Source organism: Molothrus aeneus, chromosome 21 (assembly GCF_037042795.1).
Source record: "Molothrus aeneus isolate 106 chromosome 21, BPBGC_Maene_1.0, whole genome shotgun sequence".
Lineage (NCBI taxonomy): Eukaryota > Metazoa > Chordata > Aves > Passeriformes > Icteridae > Molothrus > Molothrus aeneus.
This window is the reverse complement of record NC_089666.1, coordinates 8,137,319-8,160,775: the sequence shown is the minus strand read 5'-3', so window position 1 is coordinate 8,160,775 and position 23,457 is coordinate 8,137,319. Positions and strand designations below refer to the sequence as shown.

The window sequence follows — 23,457 nt, the reverse complement described above, 5'->3', positions numbered from 1 at the left end:
TAGAGGTAGGATTTTCTTCAAACATGGGATTTTCACGTCAGGCCCTTCTCTCAGTTCACAGAAAGTTCATCTGAAACCATCAGTGAGCGATGTGGTTGCTGCTGCTGGGTCTGTGGTGCTGGGTGGGTGGAAGATCAGGATTAATTAACCTCAATTAGCCACACCACAGTTTGTTGCCTGTCCTGTGGCAATGGAATTCACCTTCAACTGGACCCACAAACCCAGATGTGCTCCTTCCCCGAGTGATTCCTGCAGATTTATCCCCTGGCTGCTGGCAGCAGCAAATCCACTGCTTATGGAAAATGAAAAACTGGATTAAGGAGGGACAGGATTGATGCCAATCCTGCTGCTGGTTATGGAATTTTACCATTGGATTTGGTTTGTTCTTCCTGCCTGGAAATCCTGCCTGGAAATCATGGAAGGGTTTGGATTGGAAAGCTGAAATTCAGCTATTCTGGAAATCATGGAATGGTTTGGATTGGAAAGCTGAAATTCCTAATGACAGGTGAAAAAAAAAAGTGGGGGGAGAAGGGATAAATCCTAATGGCAGGTAATAAAAAAGGGGGAAAAGGTGGATAAATCCTAATGGCAGGTTAAAAAAAAAAGGGGAAAAGGTGGATAAATCCTAATGGCAGGTAAAAAAAAAAAAGGGGGAAAAGGTGGATAAATCCTAATGGCAGGTAAAAAGAAAGGGGGAAAAGGTGGATAAATCCTAATGGCTGGTGTGCAGGAGGGGGGGTCAGGGCTGGGGCCGTGCCGTGTCCGGTGTCCGGAGGCAGGTCATGGCCGTGTCCGTGCCGTGTCCGGTTCTGCCCGTGGCTCGGCAGCAGGCGGGCCCGTGCCGTTCCCGGTTCTGTCTCGGTGCTGCGGGGGGCGGTCGGAGCCGTGGCAGGGCTGGACCGGGGGCTGTGCCCGGTGACGCACCCGGTGCCGTAGCCGGTTCCGTGGGAGGCTGGGCTGTATCCGGTGCTATCCCCGGTTCCGTGGCCGTGCCGCGGGAGGCTGGGCTGTACCCAGTGCTATTCCCGGTGCCGTAGCCGGTTCCGTGGGAGGCTGGGCTGTTCCCGCTGCTGTACCCGGTTCCATCCCCGGGTCGGTGGCGGTGCGGGAGGCGAGCCGGTTCCATCCCCGGTTCCATCCCCGGGTCGGTGGCGGGAGGAGGCGGGCCGGTTCCATCCCCGGTTCCAGCCCCGGTTCGGTGTCGGGAGGAGGCGGGCCGGTTCCATCGCCGGTTCCATCCCCGGGTCGGTGTCGGGAGGAGGCGGGCCGGTTCCATCCCCGGTTCCAACCCCGGTTCGGTGTCGGGAGGAGGCGGGCCGGTTCCATCGCCGGTTCCATCCCCGGGTCGGTGTCGGGAGGAGGCGGGCCGGTTCCATCCCCGGTTCCAGCCCCGGTTCGGTGTCGGGAGGAGGCGGGCCGGTGCCGCGGGGGGCGGGCGCTGCCCGCGCTGAGCGCAGCCGGCGGGCGATGCGCTTCCTCCGCTGAGCGCAGCGCGGCCGAGCCCGAGCCGGCAGGATGACGGTGGAGTTCGAGGAGTGCATCAAGGACTCGCCCCGGTTCCGGTAAGCGCCGGGGCCTCCCCGGGAACGGCTCGGGGCGGTGCGGGGGGAACGGGAGGACGGGCAGGGCCGCGGCCGGGCAGAGGGAGCCGGGCCCGGGCAGAGGGAGCCGGGCTCGGGAAGGAAGGGCCGGGGCCGGGGACGGGGCCGGGGCCGGGAAGGGCCGGAGCCGGGGCCCAGCGCGTTCCGCCGGCAGCCGGCGATGCTCGGGCCGCAGGCGCTGCCCTGCCGTGTCCGCATCCCTCCCGCACCCCGTCTTCCCGTTCCCCGCACCCTTCCTTCCATGTGCCCGCATCCCTCCATGCCCCCCATCCCCCCGTGTCCCCATCCCTCCGTGCCCCGCATCCCCCGTGCCCCGCATCCGTGTCCCGCATCCCCGCTGCTCCCCGAGCTTGGCACGGGAACAATTCGGGGTTTCTGGGGCTCGCAGCGCCGGTCCCCGCCGGGAACGCGCATCCCCCGGGGCTCGGCCGGGCGGCGCTGCCCGGAGCCGCCCGCAGAGCCGCTCAAGGGGAATACGCTCATTTTCCATGCGCTCACATTCCCGGCTCTCGGAGGGTGGATCTTTTAATTTTTTTTTTAGCGGTCTTGGAGGAATCTGGGCTGTGACAACAAAGGCTCCGGCTTGGCTGTGCTCTCGCATCCACATCAGGCCGGGGCTGGCGGGGAAGGAGCCGGCAGCTGCCGCTCCATTGTGCCCGGAGCATCCTGGCTGCGTGTCCGGAGGGGCTGGGATGTGCTGGGATGTGCTGGGATGTGCTGCTGCTGTTCAGCGAGAGCAGAGCTCCCGCAGGCAGCGATCCCCGCCGCCCCAGCGCTGTCTGCATCAGCCAAATGCAGACAAAAGCCTGCAGGAGCGGCTGGGGCTGCCTGTGTGTGCAGGGGAAGGAGTTATTGGAGGGTGTTCTCTCTTCCTGCAGATGTTCCGTGTTGTTCCTGCTCGGAATCTTTTTGTTTATTGGAAAAAAAAAAACAAGAAAAAGCAGCTTGCGTTTTGTTGGAAGTGTGTTTAGGAATGGTTTCTAAAGCATTCAATGGTTTTCTGAAGCATTTCTAGAAGTGGTTGGGGTGCAGAAGGGTTGCAGTGGTCTGTGGCTGAGGCCGGGCTTCCAAATTGGCATTTTGTGGTGCTGTGTGCTTGTGGAGGTAACACACGTGTGGCTGGGATGTGGGAAGGGTCACCCTGCACGTGGTTTTATTGGGATCCTGCAGGGAGATCTGCTCATCCTGCAGGGAGAGAGATCCTGCAGGGAGATCCTGCTCATTCTCGTGGAGAGAGATCCTGCTCATTCTCAGGGAGAGAGATCCTGCTCATTCTCAGGGAGATCCTGCAGGGAGATCCTGCTCATTCTCAGGGAGAGAGATCCTGCTCATTCTCAGGGAGATCCTGCTCATTCTCAGGGAGATCCAGCTGGGAGATCCTGCTCATTCTCAGGGAGAGAGATCCTGCTCATTCTCAGGGAGATCCAGCTGGGAGATCCTGCTCATTCTCAGGGAGATCCTGCTCATTCTCAGGGAGGTCCTGCTCATTCTCGTGGAGGTCCTGCTCATTCTCAGGGAGGTCCTGCTCATTCTCAGGGAGATCCTGCAGGGAGATCCTGCTCATTCTCAGGGAGAGAGATCCTGCTCATTCTCAGGGAGATCCTGCTCATTCTCAGGGAGATCCTGCTCTTCCTGCACTGCCAGGTGCTGGGCAGGGCCAGGTGAGATGACAGCTCTGGCATCCTGGGACCTTTCATAGAGTGAGGCAGGAAATGCTTTCATCAGCCCTCTGCCCACTTAGCATCCATTAGGATTTATCCACCTTTATTTCCCCCTATCATTAGGATTTATCCACCTTTCCACCCCCTTTTTTTACCTGTCATTAGGATTTATCCACCTTTATTTCCCTTTTCTTTGGCCTGTCATTAGGATTTATCCACCTTTATTTCCTTTTTTCCCTGCCTGTTGTTAGGATATATCCACCTTTTCCCCCCATTTTGTTCCACATATCATTGGGATTTACCTACCTTTATTCTCCTTTTTTTTTTGGCCTGTCATTAGGATTTACCCACATTTTTTCCCCTATCATTAGGATTTATCCATCTTTCCCTCCCATTTTTTCCCACATATTATTAGGATTTACCCACCTTTTTCTCCTCTGTCATTAGGATTTAACCACCTTCCCCCCCTTTTTTTTTTCCACATATCATTAGGATTTATCCACCTTTATCCCCCACTTTTTATCCACATATCATTAGGATTTACCCACCTTTATTTTCCTTTTTTCCCCCCTATCATTAGGTTTTACCCACCTTTATTTCCCCTTTTTTTTCCCCCCTATCATTAGGATTACCCACCTTTATTTTCCCTTTTTTTTGCCTGTCATCCCACCCCATTGTGCTGCCGAGCACGTGAACTGCAGGATGGCCCCGAGCCAGAGCTGTGACCTCACTGTCCAGCTGTCTGTCTGTCTGTCTGTCTGTCCCACATGGCACTGACCCTTTCCTGCTGACGTCAGCCCTGATTGATCTGTTTATTTATTTATTTTGCCCCTGTTGTGTGTGTGTGTGTGTGGGCTCCAGGCCAGGTTTTTCAGCATCATTCTGCTCTGTCCATGAAAACAAAACAGCTCTCAGAGCCCTCCCTTGGACCTTGATCAAAACCACTTATTTCAGGCTGGAATTATGAACTGTTTCCCCCATGGCCAGACACAGAATGTCTGTTAGAGGGAGAACAAGAGATTAGACATTTCAGGAGCTTGGGCATTTCAGGAGGGTTGGAATATGTGCAGCAGGGGAATATTTAAATTATGAACAGCTCAGATAGTGAGAAATTCTGATGTTAGGAGGGAAAAGAAGAATCAAGTTGAGTTATTGAGAATTTACACCTTGAATATTCAGAAATCCTAACATCAGAAGGAAAAAAAGGAACCAAGTTGAGTTATTCAGAAGTGACACCTCAAAACTTGAGAAATCCTGATGTTAGAAGGAAAAAGAAGAATCAAGTTGAAATATTCAGACTTGACACCTCAAATATTGAGAAATTGTGATGTTGGGAGGGAAAAAAAGGAATCAAGTTTACACCTTGAATATTGAGAAATCCTGATGTTAGAAGGAAGAAAACAGAAACAAGTTGAATTACTCAGACTTGACACCTCAGATATTGAGAAATCCTGATGTCAAATCCTCCTCATCACTTCCTACCTGATAAATTCCAGTTCCTACACAGAAAATTGACCTTTTTTAACGTTTCAAATGCCATTATTCAATGTGTCTCAGCTCCAGCTTGGCAGATAGAGCTGATTTCTGCCAGGCACTTGCAGAGGCGTGGCTGCACTTCAGGTGAACAATTTAATGACCTGGCAGGACCTGTTCTTGCACCTCTGAGCGTTTTTATCTCCCAGCAGGAGTTTGGGAATTCTAGGAACACTCTTTTTGTGGGAATGGATTTCTAGAGAATTCTTAAATCCACTGAGAAATCCAATTTAATCAATCCTCTGCTCATTTAGCATCCATTGGGATTTATCCACCTTTATTTCCCTTTTTTTTTTGCCTGCCATTGGGATTTATGCACCTTTTTCACCCCATCATTAGGATATTTTATAATATATTTATACTTATATATTTATATAATATATATTTATGTCTATATTTATATTTAGATATATTATATATAATATAAAATATATAATTATATATTTTATATTTTTACATAGTTATATAGTTATATATAATATATATAGTTATATATTATATATATATTTATATATTTATATAAAAATAAATATATTTCTTTTTATATTTATATATTTTAGGTACTGGGTTGTTTGGGTTTTTTTATGGTATTATTTATATATAAAAATTCTGCTCAGAGTGGAGGGAATGAGGCTGAAGGCCCAGTTTGGTGTCAGGGCTTAGCAGGGAGCAGCTGAATTTTGGAGAGGTTTTTGCCCTGGATTATTTTGGGCAGGAAGGTTGGGAGCTGTAACCTGAGCTGCAGGAGGGATTTGGGATTTGGGATTTGGGATTTGGGGTTTGGGGTTTTGGGTTTGGGGTGGCTGCAGCTGTCCCTGAGTTTGTCGCACAGCACTGCCACCCTCAGCTTCAAAATCAAAAATTAATTTTAATTTATTTCCTACTTACAGAACCCTCAGCTTCAAAATCGAAAATTCATTTATTTCCCACTTACAATACTTCATAAATTCCATTCAGTTTATTAGCTGAAAATATCTATTTATCTGTTTTAGTTTACCTGGTTTAACTTTGGGGTCTTCCCACAGGGATATTTGGGGTCTTTATAAAGAGATTTTTGGGGTCTTCCCACAGAGATATTTGGGGTCTTTATAAAAAGATATTTGGGGTCTTCACACAGGGATATTTGGGGTAAAAATATCTTCATAAAGAGATATTTGGGCTTTTCCCACAGTGATGTTTGGGGTTTTCCCACAGGGATATTTGGGGTCTTCCCATAATATTATTATTTATAATTTTTGAGGATTTATAACAGTTCTAATTCTCTAAACTATCTAGTTAAAAATGACAAAATCACTTTGATGATTTTAAGGATTTGCAATTTATTTATCTCTGAGGATTTATAACAGTTCTAATTCTCTAAAATACCTAGTTAAAAATTGCAAAATTTTTAACCCAAATTCAATTCCTGAGCCCAAAACCAACCTGAAAGTTCCTGAAATGGAGGAAGGAATGAAAATCAAATTTTGGACTCCCAGGCTCTTCTTTAGCAGTGGCCCCTTTAAATCCTGGTTTCATAACTATGAAATTTCAGCCACAGGATGAATTATTTTATTTTTAAAAAATGAATTTTTATGGTTTTGCTTAAAATTAAACCAAGCTTCTGCTGGCTTGGCTATCTGGAATAAAGAAAAGAGCCCTTGAAAGGGACCTGGAGTCCAAGTCTGGCTGGATTTTGAGGACAGGACAAAATGTTTTTGTGAGCTTCAGGGTTTTTGGTTTTTTTTTATTATTTTTTTCCTTGTTTGCTCCCCTCTCTCAGGGCAGGATTGGGATTCCAGGCATTTGCTGGGTGCAGCTCCCCGAGTGTTTGTTCCACTCACGGATTTCTGAGCTTTATCTAAGGTAAAGCTTTGCTCAGAAATGAGGGTGGAGGAGAGGAGGTGATTAAAAAGCAGAATTCAGGGGTTTTGTGGGGAAAATAAGGGAGAATTTGTTCCCTTTTTGACAGCAATTCCAGGCTTGGAGAGAGGAGGGAACGTGGAAAAATGAGATTTTTTTTACCTGGCAGCTGCTTTTCCTTCTCTGGGGCAATGCAGGGTTAAAATCTGGGAATGGGAATTTGGGGAGCAGAATTCCCTGCCTGGAGGGGGGTGGAGCAATGAGAGTTGTGTTCCTTGTAATTAATTAAGGAATTAATTGTAGGCCTTAATCCCAGGCTGTGGGGGGGATTTGGGGTGAATTGGGGGTCAGCTGGGGGTGAATTTGGGGTGAATTAGAGGTGAAGAGCCAATATTAAAATAGATTATATTAATTATAAATTACATTACTCACAAGTATCATTTAACATTATATTAATTATAAATAAATCTAAAATACAAATATATAATATAACGATAAAATATATAAATATTAATTATTATTATTATAGTAATTATAAATAAGTGTAAAATACAAATATAATTTATATAAATATAAAATAGACATATTAATTAATTTTATATTAATTATAGATAAATAAAAGTATAAATATTATACAGAATATGAAGTATAAATACAATATATAAATTATAATTAATATTATAATGATTGTAAATATTATTGTATTTATTATATTTATAATAAATTTATTTATTATATTTATTATGATTAACAAGGTATATATAAATATTAAGAAAAAATATAGTTTTGTTTTATTATTTATTAATTTATTAATATTAAATTTTATTTATTAATAAGATAAATTAATGTTGATAATATTGATAAGTATGAATAAATATTGATGGATAATTTTATTTGTTATTTAGAAATATTAATATATACCCATGATGAGACATATCTGTGACACGGGGCTGATGGCCCAGCTCGTGGGTGGCACATCCCAGAGCCCAGTGCTCGCTCAGCCCTTAAATCCGCCTCGAGTGGCACCGTCCGAGCAGATTCTGTCACATCAGGGACTGAGCTCCTGCGCCCAAACAGATTCTGTCACACCGGGGACTGAGCTCGGCCTCCTGCGCCCAAACAGATTCTGTGACACTGGGGACTGAGCTCGGCCTCCTGCGCCCAAACAGATTCTGTGACATCAGGGACTGAGCTCGGCCTCCTGCGCCCAGACAGATTCTGTGACACCGGGGACTGAGCTCGGCCTCCTGCGCCCAAACAGATTCTGTCACAGCGGGGACTGAGCTCGGCCTCCTGTGCCCAAACAGATTCTGTCACACCGGGGACTGAGCTCGGCCTCCTGCGCCCAAACAGATTCTGTGACACCGGGGACTGAGCTCGGCCTCCTGTGCCCAAACAGATTCTGTGACATCAGGGACTGAGCTCGGCCTCCTGCGCCCAAACAGATTCTGTGACATCAGGGACTGAGCTCGGCCTCCTGCACCCAGACAGATTCTGTCACACCGGGGACTGAGCTCGGCCTCCTGCGCCCAAACAGATTCTGTCACACCGGGGACTGAGCTCGGCCTCCTGCGCCCAGACAGATTCTGTGACATCAGGGACTGAGCTCGGCCTCCTGCACCCAGACAGATTCTGTGACATTGGGGACTGAGCTCGGCCTCCTGCGCCCAGACAGATTCTGTGACATCGGGGACTGAGCTCGGCCTCCTGCGCCCAAACAGATTCTGTGACACCGGGGACTGAGCTCGGCCTCCTGCGCCCAAACAGATTCTGTCCCATCAGGGACTGAGCTCGGCCTCCTGCGCCCAGACAGATTCTGTGACATCAGGGACTGAGCTCGGCCTCCTGCGCCCAAACAGATTCTGTCACACCGGGGACTGAGCTCGGCCTCCTGCGCCCAGACAGATTCTGTGACATCAGGGACTGAGCTCGGCCTCCTGCACCCAAACAGATTCTGTCACATCAGGGACTGAGCTCGGCCTCCTGCGCCCAAACAGATTCTGTGACATCAGGGACTGAGCTCGGCCTCCTGCGCCCAGACAGATTCTGTCACACCGGGGACTGAGCTCGGCCTCCTGCGCCCAAACAGATTCTGTGACATCAGGGACTGAGCTCGGCCTCCTGCACCCAGACAGATTCTGTGACATCAGGGACTGAGCTCGGCCTCCTGCGCCCAGACAGATTCTGTCACATCAGGGACTGAGCTCGGCCTCCTGCGCCCAGACAGATTCTGTGACATCGGGGACTGAGCTCGGCCTCCTGCGCCCAGACAGATTCTGTGACATCGGGGACTGAGCTCGGCCTCCTGCGCCCAGACAGATTCTGTGACATCAGGGACTGAGCTCGGCCTCCTGCACCCAGACAGATTCTGTGACATCGGGGACTGAGCTCGGCCTCCTGCGCCCAGACAGATTCTGTGACATCGGGGACTGAGCTCGGCCTCCTGCGCCCAAACAGATTCTGTCACAGCGGGGACTGAGCTCGGCCTCCTGCGCCCCGGCTGCTCCAGGTCCAGCTCCAGCTCCAGCTCCACTCCAGCTCCAGCGGGTTTAACCCTTTCCTTTCCCTGGGAAACGCTGCTGCTCCCAGCCTGGTGTGAGAGCACAGAGGGGCTGCCGGGACACGGGATTTCAGGATGAGCTCCCAGGACATTTAATGGGAATAAACACCCATTAAACACCACTCCGGGCTTGTGCCAGGCTCTAGGGAAGCACCCCCAGGCTTGGCAGAGCTGGGGAAGGCAGAGAGCTCCTGAGCAGCGCCTCCAGCCTTGTCCTTGTCCTGCTCCATTCCCGCTCAGGGACGTGCTGCTGTTCCCACGGCCTGGCCTCGGGGCACAGGGTCCCCCCTCTGCTCTCTGATAAACCCAGACTTTGGCAGCAGGGCAAGGTTTGTGCCCAGGATGGCAGAAACAGCCGCCACAGTGTGGCCCTGACCCAGCAGGCGGGGCCTCTGCCTTTCCTTTCCTTTTTCCTTTTCCTTTTTCCTTTTTCCTTTTTCCTTTTTCCTTTTTCCTTTTTCCTCTTTTCCCTTTTTCCTTTTTCCTTTTTCCTCTTTTCCCTTTTTCCTTTGCATTCCCTTTCCCCCATTCCCAGGTTTCCTTTTTCCTTTCCTTTTTCCTCCTTTTCCCTCCTATTCTCCTTTCCTCTCCCCTTCCCTCCCTTCCTTTCCCTTTCCTTTCCCCTTCCCCACATTTCCCCACCCTTCCCTTCCCTCTTCTCCTCATTTTCCCTCTTTTCCCTCCTTTCCTCTCCCTTCCTTTCCCCTTTCCCACCTTTCCTCACCTTCCCCCATTCCCACATTTCCTGCTCTGCCCACCTGGCATTTGGGGGCCGTGGAGGCAGCAAAGTGACATTTTTTTGAGGCAGCAAAGTGACATTTTTTTGAGGAGGGACATCCTGCCTTTCATTCCCAGAGTGGAATCCGAGCCAGATTGAGCCGGGGAGTTGGGAAGGAGGCGAGGAGCTCTCGATGCGCCACTGACTCATCTGAGCTCGGAGTTAAAGCACGAAAATGTGGGATGGTGCCAGCTCCCAAACTGGCTGAGAGCCTGAAAACTCCAGGATTTGGGATGGGGGAGATGGCACTGCCAGGTCTGTGGGCTTTCGTCTCAGCTCCTGAGCCTTCACCTCACCTGGGGGGTGAGAGGTGGGTGCGCACAGGAAAGCAGGAGCGAATCTCAGCTGAATTTCAGTGTGGAGGACGGAAATCTGGGAATCCTGTGGGGCTGAGTCCTGCTCTGCCCCGGGCTTGGGGCTGGAGTTCCTCTCCTCTGCTCAGCCCCGTTCCTACAAGGGCAGCTTTGTTCTGCCTGCAGCACAGAGGATGCTTTCATTTTCCTCCTCATCCATGTTTCCTGCCTGATGATTCCCCCTTCCCTCAACAATTTGGCTTTTCCTGTGAGCCTGGGAATGCAGGACATTCTCAGGGATGCTTTTCCTGCATCCAGAGGAGATTCAGGACCTCGGAGGGATGGGACAGGAAATCTGGGAATGGGAGAAATGTGGGGAAGGGAAAAAGGGAAAGGGGAAAAGGGGAAAGGAAAAGCAGGGAAGGGGAGAGAGAGCACCCACAGCATGTGAGGTGCTCCCCTCCAAAAATCATCCAAGATCCCCTCCAAAATGTCCTTTCCCAGACCTGGAGCACTGACACGCTGATTTTTCACGTGGGGATGAATTCCACGGCCACATTCCCCTGAAAAGTGGGACTGTGCCCAGCCCCTGAGGGGAATAAATCAAAATTGGGGATGAGCAGCTCCAGGGCTTTCATTCACACTCCCCCAGCAGCCCCATAAACTCTCACCCTTTTAGGAAAGGGTTGTGGCACTGGGAAAAAACCCCAATTTTGTGGCACAGCAAAATCCATCTGGCACCTGTGGGAAGGTGCCAAATTGTCACTTGTCACCCAAGTGGCACCCAGACGAAGGGGCAGGGGCTTGGTGCCGCTGCAGGGCTGCCCTTGGCAGGAAAAGCCTTTTCAGCCCCAAACAAAGCCAGCCCAGAGGTTGGGCAGCTCCAGCTCCAGCCAAGGCCCAGAGGAGGAGGGGAAAATGGAAAAAAAATAGAAATGAAGAGCATTTAGTGGTGAAAGAGATCCCTGCTGGGGGAAGTCTCAACAAAAGCTGCTGGAGCTCCTCCAGCCCTGTGGGTAAACGGTGCCACCAAGGTCACTTGGGGAGAAGACAGAACTCTTTGAGGCCGTTTTGTTGTTTTTTTTATTTAAATCCATTTTGCTCGTCAATGAAAGCAAACAAATGGGTCTAAAGGGTCTTGTGGCGCAGAATGAGTCTTTCTTCAGCTCAGGAATAGAATATTCCTGTGTTCAGGGCTGCCTGTGCAGTTCCACTCTTGTGCCAGGCATTTCTCACTGGGGTTTCCTAAAAGCACCTGGGAGCTGTGGTGCTAAAATCTTCTGCTAAAATCAAAAATCAGCTCCTGCTAAAATCAACTCTGCAGCTGGGCTGTTCCCCTGAAGAAAAAAAAAAATTTAAAAAATGAATCAATGTTCAGTGCAGAGAGGAAGGTGAGGATCCATCCAGGGATAAATTCCTGCAGTGAGCTCAAGGTGGGAGCTGTAAAAATAAAAAAAGAATATTCAATATTCAATATTCAGGGATAAACTTCTGCAGTGAACTTAAAAAGAAAAAAAAAAAAGAATATTCAGAGCAGAAAGGAAGGTGGGGTCCATCCAGGCCTGGAACCAGCTCCAGAATAGTTTACCCAGAATAAATCCCTGCAGGGAGCTGCAGGTGGGTGGTGCTGAGCAGGTAATTTCCAGAAAATTCCAGATGTTCCTGGGGAGGTTTGGCTGGGAGTTGCCAGGGAAAAACCCGTTATCATCAGATCCATGACATCAGGAGTGCATTAAGAGGGCTAAGGAAGGATTTCATCTCTAAGCCATTAAATCCTGCAGTAATTGAGGTTGGAAGAAACCTCTGGAGGTCACCAAATCCTCATGACCTTCCCCAAGTAGCTCCTTGGTGCTGCAGGAGCTTGGAGAAAAACACTCAGATATTGATTAAATTTGATTTAAATTGATTAAAGTTGATTAAAATTTATTAAATTCCAATTCCTGACTCTTAAAATCGGAGCAGAAATGAGAAGAAAAATGGGAAGAGGAAGAAAAAGGAATGGGATTTTGTGTGCATTATAAAACCCCATATTTTCTGCTGAAAACTGCCAGGTTTTTGCTACATATTAATGTAAAAAAAGTCAACTAAACACAGCAAGCAACCAAAACTCTGCAATCTTACTCATCCTGCTTCAAAGCCTTGTCTAAACATCCACCTCCAGTGTCTCAGGGAAGGGAAGGAGCTGTAAACTGACATTTAACAAATTCCAGACAGGAATTGGGGTTTTCTGGGGCTCTGTGAAAACCTCCTGAGCTCTGCTGGCAAAGCCAGAGCTGGGTTTGGGCACAGAAATGGAGAAAAGTTCATTTAGGGGTGGTGCAGCTGCTTAAATCTCAGTGAAAAATGGGGGAAAACAAACACCAGGAAATGTCTGTGAAGTAAAAATAAGATTTGGGCATTAAAGAGAAGATTTGGGGTGGTGGAGCTCTGTGGGAGAGGAGCTGGAGCTGAAGGATTTGGTGAGAAATTTGAATTTTTGAGGAACCACTGGAAGGAAGAAGAGGTTTTTCATCAGGCTTTAAAAAAACAAACCAGAAGAGAATAAAATAATGAAGAGAGAGATAATTTTGGTGTCACAGTCTGAATTTCTGCTGTTCCACCTGGAAGAATTTGATGAAAAATTCAAATTTTTGAGGAACCACTGCAATGAAGAGATTGTTCGTCAGGCCTTTGGAAAAAAAAACTGAAATGAGGATAAAACCATGAAGAGAGAGATGGTTTTGGTGTCACAGTCTGAATTTCTGCTGGTGGATTTGATGAAAAATTCAAATTTTTGAGGAACCACTGGAAGGAAGAAGAGATTTTTCAGCAGGCCTTTGGGAAAAAACCCTGAACTGAGGATAGAGCTATGAAGAGAGAGATGGTTTTGGTGAATTTCTGCTGTTCCACCTGGATTTTCTCCTCCTGCTCCCACTGGCACAGCCGCCACCTCTCGGCCATCTGTGGGGAGATTTGAGTCAAGACTGGAAATCCAGCTCCTTCCGTTATCCTGGAGCGAAACCAGGAGAGCCCAAGCGCTGCAAGCAGCTCTTTAGTGCCATTCCTCCATTAAGAAATTGCTGCGAGGGGAAAAAAAACCCTTTTATCCCAAGGACAGGGACATTTTAATGATGAGGTAAATCCCCTCCACACTCCTCAGCTCACAAAAGGAGCAGCAAATGAATTATTCTTTATAAAACTTAACATGAACCTCAGGCAAGGTGGTAAAACAATCCAATTTTAAATTTTTTTAGTGACTTAAATATGAGTGGCTTTAAAATTATTTTTACAAGCTGTTTTTCCTTGGGTATTTCCCACTTATTCCAAATTTTGGGGTGAAGCAGCAATTTCCAGAAGGGGAGATGGAGGGAATGGAGATGTCAGGGAAGGGAAGGGAAGCAGCAGGGGGCACAGAGCTGGAGATTGGAGAATTTAACAATTCCTGGCTGCTCAGGGCGGTTGAAAGGACAGGTAGAGAAAATCTCATTGCTGCAGCAGTGCCAGCAGATCAGATCCCTGTGGAATTAGCACAACTCCTGCTATAAATAGATTTATCTGGGCCAGAGCAAAGCTCAGCTGCTTTTGCCCAGAGTCACCTCCAAACAAAGCAGCTGCTGGGGGCTCTTCTGGGGTCTACAGGAGATTTTTGGGGATGGTCCCAGTGAGGGGGCAGAGATTGCACTGAACCTGCCTCTCCTTTTGTGGCAGCCAAGCTACCAGGAAAAACCCTTTGCCAAAAAAGCTCCTTGCCAAAAAAACCTTTCCCAAAACCTCCTTGGTAAAAAACCATTACCAAAAAATAATGGATAATGGGAAATGGGAAATGGGATGATGGGAAATGGGAAAAGGGAATGAGATAATGGGAAATGGAAATGAGATAATGGACAATTGGAAATTGGATAACGGGAAATGGAAATGGGATAATGGGAGATTGGATGATGGGAAATGGGAAATGGGAGATGGAAATGGGATAATGGGAAATGGGGTAATGGACAGTGGGAAATGGGATAATGGACAATGGGGAATAGAAATGGGATAATGGACAATGTGAGATGGGATAATAGGAAATGAAAATGGGGTAATGGACAATGGGAAATGGGAAATATAAATGGGATAATGGAAATGGGCTAATGGACAGTGGGCAGTGGGGTAATGGGATAATTGGAAGCCAGGCCCAGCATGAAAAGGCCCAGCCTTGGCAGGGATCGGGGAGTGCCACAGAGCAGAACTGTGGGGAGGGAACAGAGCCCCAGTGAGGGCTCACAGGGAGCTGCTGTGGTGGCTGCCACAAGGGAGGGCATTGTCCCCCTGCCCAGGCAGCTCCAGGCCACAGGGGGAAAGGGGGAAAACAAGAGAAAAGGGGGAAAAGAGGAAAAGGAGAGCACAGGGAGAGGCAGCAGGAAAAGAGGGAAAAGCAAATAGGAAAAAGAAGAGCAAAGGGGGAAAAGAACAAAGATGGAGAGGCAGTGGGAAAAGAGGAAAAGAAGAGAAAAGAGGAAGAGAAGAGGGAGAGGCAGCTGAGCTGGAGCAGCTCATGCAGCATTTCCAGCAGAGCCGCTGCAATCTGGGTCAGGCTCAGTCTGGAGCTGCCTCGTCAGCACAGCAGGGCTGGACTAAGTCCATCTGTCCATCCATCCGTCCATCCCTGGGTGCCCAGAGAGCTGCCCACACCCCCGGGGTGGAACCGGGGGCACCGAGGGCACGGCACGGCCAGCAGGGATGGGATGGGATGGGATGGGATGGGATGGGATGGGATGGGATGGGATGGGATGGGATGGGATGGGATGGGATGGGATGGGATGGGATGGGATGGGATGGGATGGGATGGGGTGGAGTGGGATGGGACAGGGGTAAAAGGGGGATAAATGGGATGAGGATGGAGTAAAAGGGTTAAATGAAATGAGGATGGGGTAAAAGGGAATAAATGGCATGGGGACAGGGGGAAAATGGGATAAATTTTATGGGGGCAGGGATAGAAGGGGGTAAATGACAGCGGGACAGGGGATCTGAGCTTTCTCAGGAGCTTGGCACGGGTGGTGAGAGGAGGGAGCAGGATGGGAATCCCAGATTTCCACTCCAGGATCTCAATTCCCCGTTTCTTTTCTCTTCAAACTCCCAGGGTTATCCCGAATTTCCCCTCCTTACCCTCACACACCTGTGGCTGTGCCCTGGGCTCTCCCAGGAGGAAAAATCCCTGGAATTCAGCAGGGCCTGGTCGGGATGGGCTGCCATGGATACTGTCACCATGGAGCTGTTGTCATGGTGACACTGCCATGGATGGGAGGAAAGGAACGAGGAAAGGGAAAGGATTCCCCTCCCAGTTCCTGCGGGAAAGGATCTTTGGGAATTTCTCACTCAGTGAGCATATAAAATTTAGACTTTATTCCCTCTAAATTCCTTCTGGAAGGCTTTTATTTTTTAGGAATTCCTCACCCACTGGGGTTTATTCCCCTCTGAATTCCTCCTGGAAGGGATTTTTAGGAATTCCTCACCCACTGGGGTTTATTCCCCCTGAATTCAATCCGGAATTTTTATTTTTTTTAGGAATTTCTCACTCAGTGGAGTTTATTCCCCTCTGAATTCATTCCGGAAAGGGTTTTTTAGGAATTCCTCACTCAGGTGTTGACATCACCAAATCTCTGCTCTGTGACACTCCTGATTTATGATCCATCCAAAAGGGGAGAGATTTGGCAGCTGGGAACAGCTGGGAACAGCTGGAACAGCTCAGGGGAGCTCCAAACCCCTCCTTTCCAGATAGGAGAGGCTTTTGTGCAGATTTTAGGGTGGGAGAGGCAGAAATCAGCGGGAGCTGGAGCTGGCAGAGGTGCAGGAAGAGGGAGGGAAGCTTCTGGAAGCATTCCTGCTCCTGCTGCAGGGATTTCTGCTCTGGGAGCTGGCGGGGATCCCACTGGGATGAGCTCACTTGGACCTGGAGCTGCTCTGGGGCAGCTGGGGAAGGGGAGATCTCCAGGATGATTTTTAGATGGTGGCTGAGAGAGGCTTTATGTATCATTTTTGGTCTAATTTTCTAAATTTTGGCATAATTTTTTATATAATTTTCTATTTTCCTGCACAATTTTTGGCCTAATTTTCTATTTTTCAGCATAATTTTCTACCTAATTTTCATAATAATTTTCTGGCCTAATTTTCTTTATAATTTTCTTCAAAATTTCCTGCATGATTTTTGGCCTAATTTTCTATGTAATTTTCTATTTTTCTGAGTAATTTTCTGCCTAATTTTCATTATAAATTTTGGCCTAATTTTCTATATAATTTTCTATTTTTCTGCGTAACTTTTTGCCTAACATTCGATTTCTCGGCAAAATTTTCTGCCTAATTTTCATCATAATTTCCCTGCATCATTTTTTGGCCTAATTTTCTATATAATTTTCTATTTTTCTGCATAATTTTCTGCCTAATTTTCTTCATAGTTTCCTGCATAAATTTTTGCCTAATTTTGTATTTTTTAACCTAATTTCCTGCATCATTTTTTGCCTAATTTTCTATTTTTTGGCACAATTTCCCGTGGATCCCTTTCCCAGTGATCCTTTCCCTGGATCCCTTTAGGATGCAGCTGATCCTGGCTGGAACTGCAGCCATAACGAACTCACAGCTCATTATCTCTGGGGCTATGAAACCATTCCTGGCGGGATTTTTGCCACATTTTGGATGATTTTTGCCATTTCTGAGCCAACCCAAATGCACAGAGGGCTGCGGGGATCTCTGAGGGAGCTCAGCCTCGTCTGGCAGTGGGAAGGGCTTGGGGGGAGGCCAGGGATTGTTTTGCAAAAAGAAAAAGGAAAAAATCCTGGCAGGGCTTCAGCAGGAAGGGAGAGCAGCAGGAAGCGCTCGGGGCACAGGGCCAGGACGGGCTCAGGCTGGGACAGAGCTCCATTCACAGCTTTTTGGGGTGAAAAGAGCCAGTTCTGGCACAGAGCTCCATTCACAGCTTTTTGGGGTGAAAGGAGCCAGTTCTGGCACAGAGCTCCATTCACAGCTTTTTGGGGTGAAAGGAGCCAGTTCTGGCACAGAGCTCCATTCACAGCTTTTTGGGGTGAAAGGAGCCAGTTCTGGCACAGAGCTCCATTCACAGCTTTTTGGGGTGAAAGGAGCCAGTTCTGGCACAGAGCTCCATTCACAGCTTTTTGGGGTGAAAAGAGCCAGTTCTGGCACAGAGCTCCATTCACAGCTTTTTGGGGTGAAAAGAGCCAGTTCTGGCACAGAGCTCCATTCACAGCTTTTTGGGGTGAAAAGAGCCAGTTCTTGGCCAGCCCTGGGGACAGAGCTTGATTCTAATTATTCAAATGTTCATTTTGGGGTGAAAAGATTCACTTCTTGGCTGGGCTGAGCATGGCTGGGGTTTGTTCAGGAGGCACAGATGGGATGGGATGGGATCCATGGGATGGGATCCATGGGATGGGAATGGATTCTCATTCCCAGATTCCTCCAGGATGGAGCAGAATTGGGACAGAGCTTGATTCAAATCATTTTTGGGTGAAAAGATTCAGTTCTTGGCTGAGTTGGGTTCCTGCAGCTGGGAGAGGCTGAGAGGCCCTGGGATTTGCTCAGGAGGCACAAATGGGATGGGAATGGGAATGGGGATGGAATGGGAATGGGAAGGGATGGGATTGGATGGGAATAGGGATGGGATGGGATTTATAGGATGGGATGGGAGTGGAAATGGGGATGGGATGGGATTTCGAGGATAGAATGGGAATGGTGAGGAGCAGAGGTGGATTCCCACTCCCAGATTCCTCGGGCTGGTGCTGAGGTGGCGTTTCCTCCTCCCTGAGGAGTCATCCCGGGTCCCCAGGCTGCTTGTGTAACTCTGCCTCTCATCCCTGACACGCCGGAGCAGTGGGAGGATGGAAACTGGGGAGTGGAGCTGGCACAGCCTCAGCTCGTCAGCAGTGAAACTGGGATTCCTCAAGGGAAGCAGGATCTGTGGGATCTGCAGTTCCTTCAGTCAGCAGGAAAAGGACGTTTTAAACCCCAAAAGTCCAATGTTCTGGAATTGCATCAATGAGCAGGAAAAGAACATTTTAACCCCCAAAAATCCAGTGCTGTGGAATTGAACCAGTGAGAAGGAAATTTATATTTTTAACCCCCAAAAATCCAGTGCTGTGGAATTGTATCAGTGAGAAGGAAAAGGACATTTTAAACCCCAAAACCCCAGGGATGGACTTGGGCATGGTGTGCCCTTGAAGGGTGGGAAATCAGGGGTTGATCAGGCCCTGAGACGCAGAAAGAAAAATCCCTGAGCAGCAGAGCCAGGTGTGTGGGAGGATTTGGGATTGAATTTGGGATCTTTTTGCTTTCTACTTGCAGCTTCTCTCCCCAAGAGCTTCCTTAGGGTATAAAAGTACCTGAAAAATGCTGGATAAATGTCATTTTCTTTGCTTCCTGGATCTCCTTTACAACCAAATAAATCCCTGGGATCTCTGCCCTTGCATTCAAACTCTTTGGAACCTTTTTCATCAAGCCCATACCAAATAAAAAGCTCCATTTTTTTGCACCTTGTGTTCCCCAGCCCCAAAAACATCTCCCTCCTCACAGAGCCCAAATTTATCCATGGGCTGGGATAAAAATAGGCAGTAAATTATAGATGAATAAATCATAGAATAGATGAATAAAGATGAACATAAATGAATAAATGATAGAATTATATTAAATTACAGACAGGAAATCTGCTGCCTGGATTGCAGATTCCACAATGGCTGCTCCTGCTTCCCTGGAAAGAAAATGATTCCCAGGAAATCCAGCTCTTCCCTCTTTTCCAGCTGCTTTTTGTGCCCAGCTATCAGCAGCACGAGGAAACCGAGTGGAAAAATTGAATCTGGCAGCAGATGCATGAAGGCACACGAGCCCCAAACCCAGGCACCAAAAATAGCTGAGAGAGAGGGAAAAAAAACCTGAAAAGAGCCTTTTTAACGATTCCTTTTCTTTCCAAAGCTTTGCCCCCGGGCACAGCCACGCTGCTGTTTGTGTGTGGGAGACAGAGCAGTGTGGGAGAGCTGCTGTTTCTTTATTTTATATTTCTTTGGTTTGTTATTTCATGGAAAAACTCCCTTTTTGTTGTTGTTTTTTGGCTGCGTTTTCCATGTTTTCCAAGGGCTGGTGGTGGCCAGAGCCCTGGGCACTGAGCTCCAGCCTGGATTTCATTTTCCAGGGGGTTTGGAGGGAGTTTAGGAAGGACAAAAAGGGGCAACCCAGCATTTTTTTACTGGAGAATATTCCTGGGATGAAGACACCCAGAGCCTGAGACACAAATCCTGATGGTTCCTGCAGGAATTGTGAGGATTGAGGGTGTCCTGTCCTTTTCCTGAGAGCAGGACCAGTTCATGTCCTTCCAAATCCCATCCCTGGAGCTGGCACATGCTCAGGGTTGGGATTTTTCCAACTTTGTGTGGAATATTTCATGAACCAACCTTTTAAATCCTGATCCCACAAACCTGTGAAGCTCCCTGACTAAAATTAGGATTTCAAGCCCTTGGTGGTGTGAGGTTTGACCACATTCCCAGGTGTGTGGTTAAAGAAATCGCCCTCTGAGTGCTCTGCCAGGGAACACCCTCAGCTCTGCAGGGTTTGCTGCCCTCTGCCCTCCCAGAAATCATTCCAGGAGCACATTCCTGAGTCTGGGAATGCCTCCTGCAAGTGGCTGATGTCATGTTTGCCTCGGAGAGGGAGGCCTGGTGACCTTTGCAGCTGGGCTGCGACAGCTCCTCGCTGTCACATCTGCCCGCTGACGTGGAAAAGGAGCAGACCCCAAAATCCTGGAGTGGATTTATCCCTATCCAAGCACAGCCCCACGTGTGTGGAGGAGCTTTTCGGTGTTCAGAGGCCCAAGGGCTGCTCTGTGTGGGTCTCAGGGGTGGTTCCTGAGGTTTAAAGGTCATAATTCAGCACTTCAGACAGCCTGGAATGGGATTTGGTGGTGCTGGAATGAGGAATTTGTGCCTGGTGGGGCTGGATGGAACAATGCTTATCCCTGTGTCAATTAGCACTGCTGCTAATTAACAGAACAATGCCACTAAATGAATTTGCTGGGGGTGTCTTCCCAGCCCTGGAATCATCTGGATCATCTCCATCTCTTTTCCCAGCCCTGGACTTCATTCCTGAGGGATTCAGCCCCGCCATCCCAGTGGGAATAGCGAGTCCCTCAGCCCCTCTGATCCTCCCTCACCCCTTCCTGGCCTCCCACCCAATCACCAAAGCCGCCAGTTAACGATTCCTTGCTGCTAATTAACGATTCCTCCTTGCTGCTGTGTCGCAGGGCAACCATCGATGAGGTGGAAACGGACGTGGTGGAGATCGAGGCCAAGCTGGACAAGGTGAGGGCAGTTCATGGCCTGAGGGGGCTGGTGGAGCCCCTGCTCAGGAATGGGGTCCCTCCAGGTGTTCCCTAAAATCTGAGCCCTTTTCCAGCTCATAAATTGATGTTTAGCACCTCAGGCTTGTCCCCAGGGCTCCTCTGAGCTGGGACAGGAGCTCCAGGCAGTCTGTCCCTTCCTGGGTTGGAATTTTGGAATTTTACCCCTGTCATTTCCTGGGCTGGGATTTTATCCCTGCTTTTCCTGGGCTAGGATTTTCCATGTCGTTTCCTGGGCAGGATTTTATCCCCGTCCTGGGGTGGGATTTGTATACCTGTCCTAACCTGGGCTGGGTTTTTTTCCCTGTCCTTTCCTGCCTGGGATTTTAACCCTATCTTGGAATGGGATTTTCCCCCTGTCCTTTCCTGGGCTGGGATTTTACCCCTGTCCTGGGGTGGGATTTTCCCCCTGTCCCAGGATGAGATTTTATCCCTGTCCTATCCTGGGATGGGATTTTGTCCCTGTCCCTGTCCTGGGCTGGGATTTTACCCAGGGTGTGGGACAAAGCCAGGCTGGTTCAAACCTGGTGCTGAGCCATGTCCGTGTCCCTGTGCTTGTGTCCCTGTGTGTGTCCCCATGTCCCTGTCCCTGTGTCCCTGTGTGTGTCCCTGTGCTTGTGTCCCTGTGTGTGTTCCCATGTCCCTGTGTGTGTCCCCATGTCCCTGTGTCCCCGTGTCCCTGTGTGTGTTCCCATGTCCCCGTGTTCCCATGTCCCTGTGTGTGTCCCCATGTCCCTGTGTGTGTCCCCGTGTCCCTGTGTGTGTCCCCATGTCCCCGTGTCCGTGTCCCCGTGTCCCTGTGTGTGTTCCCATGTCCCCGTGTTCCCATGTCCCTGTGTGTGTTCCCATGTCCCTGTGTGTGTCCCCATGTCCCTGTGTCCCCGTGTCCCTGTGTGTGTCCCCATGTCCCTGTGTGTGTTCCCATGTCCCTGTGTGTGTCCCCGTGTCCCTCTGTGTGTCCCCATGTCCCTGTGTGTGTTCCCATGTCCCTGTGTGTGTTCCCATGTCCCCGTGTCCGTGTTCCCATGTCCCTGTGTGTGTTCCCATGTCCCCGTGTTCCCATGTCCCTGTGTGTGTCCCCATGTCCCTGTGTCCCCGTGTCCCTGTGTGTGTTCCCATGTCCCCGTGTTCCCATGTCCCTGTGTGTGTCCCCATGTCCCTGTGTCCCCGTGTCCCTGTGTGTGTCCCCATGTCCCTGTGTGTGTCCCCGTGTCCCCGTGTGTGTCCCCATGTCCCTGTCCCCATGTCCGTGTCCCTGTGTCCCTGTGTGTGTCCCCGTGTCCCTGTCCCCGTGTCCCTGTGTGTGTCCCCGTGTCCCTGTGTCCCTGTCCCCGTGTCCCTGTGTGTGTCCCCGTGTCCCCGTGTCCGTGTCCCCATGTCCCTGTGTGTGTCCCCGTGTCCCTCTGTGTGTCCCCATGTCCCCGTGTCCCCGTGTCCCTGTGTGTGTTCCCATGTCCCTGTCCCCGTGTCCCTGCGTGTGTCCCCAGCTGGTGAAGCTGTGCAGTGGCATGCTGGAGGCTGGCAAGGTTTACATCACCACCAACAAACATTTCGTCAGCGGCGTCAGGGACCTGTCCCAGCAGTGCAGGAAGGACCAGATGATCTCGGTGAGCCCGGGCGGCTGGGGCTGCTCCAGTTCCTGATCGGGGGCATGGGGGATGCTCAAATCTCTGCTGCTGGGAATGGATCACAAATCCAAGCCCCTCACGCTGCTTAAGCAGCCGCTGAAAATGAGATTTGGTGGGAAATCAGAGCGAGATCCACTCAAAATGAGATTTGTGTTTGGAGGGATGCAGAGAGTCTGATAACACCAGGGTGGAAGGTCACAGTGAGATCCATTTAAAATGGGATTTGGAGGGAGGTCAGGTGAGATCCATTTAAAATGAGATTGGGTGAAAGGTAAGGCTGAGATTCACTCAAGATGAACTCTGGAGGGAGATCAGAGTGAGATCCACTCAAGCCGAGCTCTGCAGGCTGTGCAATGTAGGTCAGTGAGCAGCAGGGACTGGGAGGTGAGCAGCCCACACAGAGCTGCACACGTGGAGCTCAGCTCTGCACTGCCAGGAAAGGCTCCGAGGGCTCAAAACCGTCCCTGGCAAGGAGCAGGGGCTCCTCAGAGCCTTCCTGAGCCTCCCCTCAGCTCTTGCAATGAGGGGCAGCTGCTTCTCTTCACTGCCAGCTCCCCTTATTTTATTTTTATTTTTATTTTTATTTTTAAATTTTTAAATTTTTATTTTATGTTCTTTATTTTCTTTATTTTATTTTTAATCATATTTTATTTCATTTATTGTATTTTATTTTATTGTATTATATTGTATTGTATTTTATGGGATTATTTTATGGGATTTTATCCCTGTCTTCCTGGGCTGGGATTTTATCCCTGTCCCTGTATTTTTTTGTATTTTATGGGATTATTTTATGGGATTTTATCCCTGTCCGTTCCTGGGATGGGTTTTTCCCCTGTTCCTGTATTGTATTTTATTATATTTTTATTATTGTATTTAATTTTATTTCATTTTTTTCAGGAGTGCCTGGATAAATTTGGGGACAGCCTGCAGGAAATGATCAATTACCACATGGTAAGGAGCTGCCTCCTCCTGTCCCCTTGGGTGCTGGTGGCATTGCTGATGTCCCCTGTGTTTGCCACAAACAGAGGTCCTGCAAGGGTGACAAAAAAAGGAAGAGAATTCACCAAAATCTTGCACTCCAGAATTTTTTTTCCTTCCTTTTGGGCAGCAGAGGGAGGACACACAGAGCCCTGAGGAGGATTTTGGCTGGTAAAAACCTTTTGGGGGCAGATTTTTTCCCCCTTTTTCAAAATAATTGATATTTTTTCCCCTTTTC

The 23,457-nt window shown here is 49.0% G+C and overlaps 1 protein-coding gene across 1 annotated transcript in view; it reads left to right on the top strand.

Moving 5' to 3' along the window:
* The first annotated feature begins 1,259 nt into the window (after window positions 1–1,259).
* ACAP3 (ArfGAP with coiled-coil, ankyrin repeat and PH domains 3) overlaps window positions 1,260–23,457 on the top strand; it is a 38,594-nt gene continuing 16,396 nt past the window's right edge. The window contains exons 1-4 of the mRNA XM_066563820.1: window positions 1,260–1,562; window positions 20,518–20,575; window positions 22,101–22,220; window positions 23,139–23,192. Coding sequence (XP_066419917.1) covers window positions 1,516–1,562; window positions 20,518–20,575; window positions 22,101–22,220; window positions 23,139–23,192 — 279 coding nt within the window. The 5' untranslated portion in view covers window positions 1,260–1,515. The remainder of the gene's footprint in view (window positions 1,563–20,517; window positions 20,576–22,100; window positions 22,221–23,138; window positions 23,193–23,457) is intronic.